The sequence below is a fragment of the Rhinolophus hipposideros genome, assembly GCF_964194185.1.
Source record: "Rhinolophus hipposideros genome assembly, chromosome: 5".
In the NCBI taxonomy this organism is placed as follows: Eukaryota; Metazoa; Chordata; class Mammalia; order Chiroptera; family Rhinolophidae; genus Rhinolophus; species Rhinolophus hipposideros.
In genome coordinates this window covers 40948741-40957602 of record NC_138051.1, presented here as the reverse complement: position 1 = coordinate 40957602, position 8862 = coordinate 40948741, and the positions used below count along the sequence as shown (strand labels likewise).

The 8862-nt window shown below is 42.1% G+C and overlaps 1 protein-coding gene across 2 annotated transcripts; it reads right to left on the bottom strand.

The window, feature by feature from the left end:
* Window positions 1–601: 601 nt before the first annotated feature.
* B2M (beta-2-microglobulin) lies at window positions 602–8615 on the bottom strand. Of its 2 annotated transcripts, XR_013993388.1 has the most exons (5): window positions 8426–8535; window positions 5266–5541; window positions 4659–4688; window positions 3464–3634; window positions 602–3093 (listed from the first exon to the last, which is right to left on the bottom strand). XR_013993388.1 is itself a non-coding variant. In XM_081049008.1 (4 exons), exons 1-3 carry the CDS (start codon window positions 8490–8492, stop codon window positions 4675–4677), a joined length of 357 nt encoding a protein of 118 aa, XP_080905134.1. In that variant the 5' UTR covers window positions 8493–8615; the 3' UTR covers window positions 3148–3634; window positions 4659–4674. The 2 variants fall into 2 exon arrangements, 1 of the variants encoding a protein (XP_080905134.1); XM_081049008.1 differs by lacking the exon at window positions 602–3093 and having other exon boundaries at window positions 3148–3634; window positions 8426–8615.
* Window positions 8616–8862: the final 247 nt, after the last annotated feature.

Here is an 8862-nt window from a genome sequence, read left to right as displayed (position 1 = left end):
CCAGAGATAGGAAAATGCTGAGCCTCTGAAAGAGGGGATGAGCAGGATGAGTGCCCCAGCTGCCAAGATCCGGGCTCCATTCTTGAGGAATATTACATATAAACCACTAGGTTAAGTCACAGTCTCATCTCTTGACGTTTTCCTTGTAGGTCTTTGGGTCAACCAAGCAGTTCCAAGTTAAAACTACTGAATTCTAACACACATTTCTGTATTTCTTTGGACTCTCTTCCAGATGCATTCTCTTCTCCTTTCCCTTGGTGAGTTGCTGTAAGCCAAGGTTCCCACCTGACAGCTTTTTCTCACTATCCCTTGCTTTGATCATTTAAGGTATGGGGTCCTCTCAGGCCATCCCCTACAGGTATAGAACCTGCATCAAATCATAAGCTGTCCTTCTCTGGTGTCTTGGACCTTTCTAAATTATCCTAAGAGGGGAATTATAAGGAAATACAAGGAGAACTATTTCATAAAGACTAAATTTTTAAAAATAGCCATTACATAAAATGGAGAGTGATGGGTACACATTGAAAAAAATTCAGTGGGGTTCAAAAGGTGGTAATCTCTATCCTAGGAGTTTGCAGAGGTTTATATTTTTCTTTATTTTCATTATTTGATGATGAGGACAATTTAAAAACAATTCTACAATCAATTTTCTAAAAGAAGTTTTATATATCAATTAGCTAAATAATTCTCTAAGAGACTGATTTGCCTCAAGCTGAGAAATAGCTTCCTTCAGCCCTTTCACCAACAGAGTCTCGGGGTGAGACTAATCCTGTGCCTGGGAGAGTGTGGGTTCTGGCCTCCTTCCATTTGGTCAGGTGAGTTGGCTCATTCCCCAGTGTTTAGAAGGGCATAACATGGTGAACAGCAGGAAGAAACACCTCTTCTTAGGGTCTGAGTCTGTCCTGATTCACCATCTACTCCTCCACTCCCATCCCACCTCCAAATCCTTCCCCGCCACACACTTACATGGAGTTTCAGGAAAATGCCAACTGATACTCAGCAAAATGGCTTTTAGCAAGTTAATTTTCCAATAGACTAGTCAGTTTCCTCTTCTTTATTTACTCTAGTTGTGAGTAACCACTAACAACAATTTAGGGCATGACTTTCCAGACCTGCTTTTGTGCGTAATACAAATATATAATTCATGTGCTTTATCTGGTTTGGGCTTTTTAATGACTTACAATATATATTTTCTAGAAATTACTTTTTTGTTTCAGCAATATAGCATGAATATTCTTCTATGTCAATATGTAATATCTAATTATTACTGACATGGAGAGTTTTGTTTAATTTCCATTGCACAATTACATTTAATAAGCATAATTAAGCTCCAGTGTTGCTCATCTTTGATCGATCCCTTCTTCTGAAATGCTCTAATTGGACCATCGGCTAGCAAAACAAACTTTTTACAAAATAGTTCTGTTGAATGACATGGAACAGAAAGTTCTTTATGATTTAACTCCATGGGTTTCAACCGTGGGTACACTCTGGATCTAGAAATTGTTTTTTAAAAAACTGTGAAAACTTATGTCCATGCAAAAAACTGCACATGATATTTGTATCAGCTTTTTTTATAACCGCAAAAATTTGGAACCAACCATTATGTCCTTCAGTAGGTGAATGGATAAACAGACTGTGGTACACCCAGACAATGGGATATTTACTATTCAACGCTAAAAAGAAATGTGCTATGAAATCATGAAAAGACATGGAGGAACCATAAATGCATACTACAAAGTGAAAAAGGCCAATCTGAAAAAGCTGCATACTGTATGAGTTCAATTATATAACATTCTGGATAAGGTAAAACTATGTAGACAGTACAAAGATCAGAGGTTGTCAGGGGTTGGGGGCAGAGAGGTTTAGGGCAGTGAAATACTCTATGTGACACCATAATAATGGATACATGTCATGATACATTTGTCCAAACCCATAGAACACGCAACACACCAAGAGTAAACCGTAGTATGAACTCTGGACTTTGGTGATGTCAATGTAGGTCCATCAGTTGTAACCAATTTACCACTCTGGTAAAGGATGTTGATAATGGGGGAGGCTATGGTTAATGGGGGTAGGGAATACATGGGAAATCTCTGTACCTTCCTCAATTTTGCTGTGAACCTAAAACTGCTCTAAAAACATAAGGTCTTAATTCAAAAAAATAATAATACTGATGTTTAGGCTCTGTATTTAGAGACCATGATTTAGTTTATTGGGATTGGAGCATTGAAAGATGTTCTTTGTTTTTACTAGACTTTATTTTTCAGAGTTGGTATTTTTAAGTTCCACAGTTAATTCTAATGTGCATCCAGGGTGGATAGTTACTGGTCTAAGTACCCCTTTATCTTCTCAGCAAAGTTCCTACAAATCTTCCCCCAGGTACCCTTGCTCTGCTGTTTGGAATTACACACACCTGTCGTATCTCTATACTTCTCAAATTTTGCCCCTCTACCTGAAAACCCCAGACCCCACTTACCAGTCAGAACCACTACCCACCAAGTCTCAGCTCAAGCAAATGGCCTCCTAACACCTATCTAAATATTTTGTTGTTGTTCCTTGAACACATTTTCCTGTCACCTAGTTCTTTGGGCAAACCTATGCTATTCTTTTATCAGGCTACATTTTAATTGTTCACATGCATGGCTGCCCCGCCACTAACTGAGCAATTTGAGAGCAGTGTTGTTTTATTCATCTTGTCAGTACCTAGCGCTAGCTAACTCAAATGTAGTCAAACAAATGCACAAAGCTAGTCATCATGTCTAAACTATGTCTTGAAATTTAAAAATCTAGTATTTTTCATTCGAAGTATATATACTGCTTGCTAAAATATGAACTCCTCCACAAACTTTTGCTCATTTTTTGAGTCTGCACATTCCTCATGTCTTAGCCTAGGAAACAGAACTCTAGGTGAAAGATGGAAGCCTGGACTTCCAGGAGACAGCCGTGTGTCGCCCTGGCTAAGTCATTTAACTTCTCTGTGATCCATTTCCTCATCTATATAATGCAGATCACTGAGGCCCCTTCCATCGTGAGGCAAACCCTATATACCAGGGGTTGACACTCTTTTTCAGGTGACACTTGAAGATGGTTTCCCTGTTTGAAAACAAAATGGTAAGAGAGGGAGAGATATATAAGAAACTGAACACATTGATGTTTCCCATCATTTTAATTAGTATAGCAAAAAATACCAAAATTTATGCCACAGATGTAAGAGATAAATATGAATTTATCTTTTCTTTCATCCGCAACAAATTTCCAGACTGCTGACAATATTTTTTCAAAAAATGTCCCCAAATTTCTAAGCAAAGCATGAAAACTGAAGGTTAACTCTAGACATGCATAACTATCTTATTATCCAATTTTGTGCATAAAAGACTGAAGAGTTCAGGTTTGACTAAGATGTTGTTGAACATGAGAATTCTCTCCTCCCCCACCCAAACTTCCAGCAACCTCCAACAGCTACCTGCCCAGCTACATCGATGTAGATCCCAAAGTAGAATTATAAAGAGGATATGTGTGTAAACATCAATATAACTTCTCAATGTGAATTCACAAAGCATAACAGCATGTAAGTATTAAGATGAAGGAAAACACAATTAGGAATTACTCCTCCCCTAATGAAAAGTCTTCAAATCTGAAAAGAAAAAAAAAGTCCTGTTAGCAAATATACTTATTTTATATGAATTACAGATTACACCACCCAACTTGCATAACTTCTGCCATGTACATCACCATTTATAAAAGAAGTAGCTGCAGACAGTTTCCCAAACCTGTTACCAAGAGCATATCCCATTAGTTTATCCCATTGATTCTCTCACAACCTTAGAGGAAAGAATGCTGGTATGAGAGTGTAGATCCTGGCTCTACCATTTAGTAACTGTATGACTCTGAACAGGTCACCCAACTTCTCTGATGCTCTCTCAAATTACTTTCCCTGTCTTAGAATATAACAGGAGATTTGAATAGGTTTTCAGTACTAAGGTACCTTATGGAGTACAATTTCATTGAAGAGCTGGATTTTCTACTCTGGACTCCATCCAAAGACACAGAGAAGTTCAATTCCTCCCTCTTTCATGCTTCCAGAACTCCTTGTAGATATATCTATTACAGTATCTTTACATCGCATAATAACAATGTTTCTATTTCTCGCCTCTATTGGACTGGGAGCCTCTAGAAGGCAAACATAGTGCCCACACATGAAGGCTCAACAAGAGATCCAAGGAATGGGGCATCTGCAGAACCCTGTCACGCCTCTCTTCTGACTGAATAATAAAGCAACTGCTAAGCAAAAGAAGAGAATGGTTCATTTTTGAAGGCCCAGAGATGCCCAATGTAGAAATGGCAGAAGAAAGATTAAACCTGTGCAGGTGTTGTGGGTAACCAGCTGCCTCTATCCTGTCACACCACACTGGCAGCTCCTCTGACTTCATTTAGAGGGCCAGTGATGCTGGCAGAGCTACAACTGGCCCACACGTCTTCCTCATGCCACTCCACAGGAGACGAGAGTGTGTGAACTCATAGAAGTCTTCTCTGCCTGCTGAAATGCTACCCTGATTAATGTCCTCCAGATACTGAGGGTTATCATACTATCAGAGCTGTCTGGAAATAGTCCCCTGGATAGTGAAGCAAAAAGCATTTTCTTAAGGTTAGAAACTCACCTCAGTGATAACTGGTTTAGTTGTATTGATCTATGAAAAAGAACATGGGGAAAGAAAAAGAAAAACAGTAAGTTTTATTTTTTAAATACTATATATTAACAAATGTCTAAAACTGTCATAAACAAGGCTGTCAGAATAGCCTACCCATCCCCAACCACGAATACTTTGTTTAAAACTACCCAGTAGGACCCAACCCTGTCTACTAGGCTCAGATCCCAACCCCGCCAGAGAATGCTGGAGGAGTCCAGGATTGTAGGGCGCTAGGATAGCAGGACTTACAAAGGCCTGTGCCTCCCTGAGACTCTGTCCTTGGTCCTAGAATCCATGAGATGGTCAGGAAAGCCCAAGGAAGCCAGCAGGTAAGAAACGCTGGGAGTGCGTGATTTGCGCAAGGCTTATTGCTTGCTCCTTGCTCTTGCCACAGGAAAATTGCCATTTCCAGGACCATGCTATGCTGAAGTATCTCACAAGGTGCCACTAATCAGAGCTTTAATGACATTCTTCGACTATGCCTGTATGTGTATTTTCTTTTTAAATATCAAAGCAGCTCTATGCTGTGGTTACACTCAGATACTGTCAGAGGCTAAGGAGGAACTTGAAAACTTACCCCACTTAACTCTCTTGGGCTGAGAGAGAGTACTGTGCTTCACAAGGCAGGTGTACTCATCGTCAGCACTAGGAGTGAAATTTGCATGCACCAGAAGATAGAAAGACCAGTCCTTGCTGAAAGACAGGTCTGACTGCTCCACTTTCATCTTCTCGCCATTCTTCAGCAAATCAATTTCAATCTGGGGTGGATGGAACCCAGACACATAGCAATTTAGATAATTTGGCTTTCCGTTCTCTGCTGGATGCCGTGAGTAAACTTGAACCCTTGGAGAACCTGAGGAACATTAGGGAAAGACAAAAGAAAATTGCGGAGTATTTCAGTTGGGGCAACCTTGGTCTAAAGCTATTAGGCACCAAGTGTTTAAATTTGATCATCCATTTTTCCCAATTCTATTTCTACTCTGACCAAATGAACTTATACTTTTCCAAAATGCTACCTCCATTTTGAAGGATAAACCATGACTTAGTATCTTACCCACATTAATTCCCCTACATATGACTTTTTGGCTTTTTCTAGCAGATTTCTAGTAGTATCTTCTGTCATTGGAGATTGTGCTGAATCTTTAAGAATCTTTCTGTGGAGGCTCTCAGCAACTTTTGATGGCTTCTCAGCACCCATAAAATTCCTTAACACATCACTCAAAAGTCTACATGATTTGGCCCCAACCTTTCAAATGTCATTTTTCACTTCACACCCCCTCCATAGCAGCTACATCAAAAAATGCATGTTACTGTACTCTGTTTCAACCCTGTCAATTTGTTTTTTCTTAGGACTACTCCTTTCCTTTTTGGTTCCTGTTCCTACCTGGATTGACACCCATCTGACTTCTCTATATTTAGTATCTAGTACAGTGCCTGGCACCCAGCAATTGTTCTGTAAGTGACTGATATTATTACCGCCTTGCTCAGATTCCTAAGAGAGTTAAGGAAACTGGCAAATGGAAGAGAACATACTTGCCATTATGACCAAGTAGAGTAATGCATGAAAATGGAATTTGCATTTTTAAATAGCACCCTCAAATGATTCCTATAACTAGGCAGGTTGGGAATACACTGCATAATGCTACAGGAACAGTGGTTTCCAAAATGGGATGCATGACTAGACCATTCCTGGGGATGTAGAAAGAAAATATAAACTCCGTATTTTTCATCCCAAATGAAGTGTTACTGCTACTAAATATACTAATACATGTGTATCGTTCACTTTAAAATACATATACGTTCAGGGTACATGATTACTACGCGGCAGCTGCTCCTCCATGTCCAGGAAGAAGTAGGAAGGAGGAGTACCAGGCCACTCTGACCAGACGTACTATCTAAAACATCCTATCATCAAAGGAAAAGTCATCAGGAAATACAGAAAGTCCACAAGAGCTGGACTGGGGATTCCATAAAGCTCTGATTCTTTTTCATCAAGTTAAAAGTGAAACTAAATGAGAAAGCTCTTTGCATTTGAGCTTCTAATTATTAGAACATAATAAATGTCACAAGAGTCAGAGCAAAGTTCATCCAAACTGTAATTCTCTGAGAGAGCCAGATAGAGTTTTGCAAAAACAACATGAAAATCTCTTCTCAGAAGAGGACCAGTATCAGACAGGCCTGGATTTGAATCTGAACTCAGCCACTTATTGGCTCTGTGACTTTGGGAGAGTTATTTAAGCTTTCAAATTTACCTGAAAAATGAATGTATGCCTGCAGTGAAACAAACAAAACCTACATATGAGATTGAGCAGAAAATAGACCTCCAGAGGCAATCACCAGTACCCATTTCTTGCGTATCTTCCAGAAATGGTCTATGCAGAGCCTGTACTACTTTGGAAAATTTCAGATTAAGGTTTTTTTAAAAATGTCACCTTGTTATTTTTCAAAAGGCTTCTATAGTCAGCAGCAAATATGAATAATAGTAATGACAGACATTATGCTTTATTTTGTAAATCAAATACCTTTTTTCATGATTAAAAAAACACGCTTCATAGAGGCTTTTAAGAGGGGACAGATGAGAAGGTTCAGTATATTGCGGAGTATTTGGAACGAGCTCAATATCCACGGTGTCCCCCAGTCTGGGTAACCACGTTGATTACCCTTATCACTGGTTTTACCACCTCTCTGACTGATAAACCTTGGCTTTTTCAAAACTGAAAGTAGAGGCTTAGTTCATCTTGGAAAGAACCAGGCAAGGAGCCAAAGAGGAAGCCCTCTGCAAAGAAAAGCCAACCGGGGCCCACAGCTACCCAGCTAGTTCCAATCCCACACCCGAAGGTGGCAGTTCTGCAAAACGCTCGGATTACAGCCCATGGGCGCACACCCCCGCATCATGCTTTGGTCAGGAGCTATTGTCTGCCATTTATTCCCTGTGTGATTAAGTTACTTAAACTCTTGGTGACTCAGTTTCCTCATCTGAGATGCTGATAACCATCACATTTACATCGTAGTAGCATTTAAGAATTAAATGACATAAAGCACATAGAGTCCAAGGCGCGCTGAGTATTCAAAAACAGGTAGTTCTTCTGATTATTAAAAGCGACGTGTAATGGGAACAAGCGAGTTAATGATGTGAACGCGCTCTTAGCACCTCAAAACATTCAACAAACGTCCGAGCTGATCTCGCTCAATGGTTCCATCCCATAGTTATGGGGAAGTGCCGAGTGGCAAGAGAACTTGGCCGGCGCCAGGAGGGAGCCCGAAGCCCTCCGCTTCCGAGCCAAGCAGAGATGCCGCGGACTGATTTACCCCGAGGTGCCTCCGCCAAGTGCCAAACTTCTGTCTCCCCCTATTTACACCCCCCCAACCGCGCGCCTTTGGGACCCGACTCTCCGCCTTCCCCTCCAGCTGGGCGGGGGCGAGAGGTCCCGCGGAAGAGCGGAAGAGAAACCCTCCCTAGCCCCGGTCGCTCTAAAGCTTATCAACACTGGGAAACTTTGTCCCGGACCCATCCGGCCCGGGCGTGCCGCAGGTCTCCCCAACCCCTCGCTCCCGGAGACAGAAGAAAACAAGCTTGCGCCCTGCGCTTGTACTCCCACCGGACCCCAGCCGGGGCGAGTCCCCGGCCAGGAAGGAGCACTTGGGGACCCGGAGTGTTACAGAGTTAGAGTGTCAAGGAGGGTTTGGGGCCGGGAGAAGGGCTAGCGGAAGCGAGAAGGGGAGAAGGACACACTCACGAGGTTCGGCGTCCAGGCCAGACAGACAGAGCAGTCCCAGAAGGACCAAGGTCACCGGGACAGACATCGCGACCACAGCCCAGCAGCGAAGGACGCCCAACTGTGCTCCGCGCCCGGTGCCTCGGCGTATATATACCCACCCAAGCACCGCCAATCAGAGGTCTGCGTGTGGAAAGCCGTCACCCGTCTCCTAGCGGGCGATGCTGAACCAGGTTAGAAACGGGACTTTCCATTTTCAGTTTCATTTTCCTATAAAGTCTCGTGATGCTTAAAAAGGCAAGGATTGGACCGGGTGGGTTCGTTATCTGTAAATCGGCGCCCTCCGATCTGGGGTGCGCCCCCGAGTTTGAACTGCCGGCCTAGAACTTCAGTCTGGACGCACCTTGGTCCAGCAACCTGGCCGTTCAACCAACCCTAGAGATGCTAAGTCTCTTTCT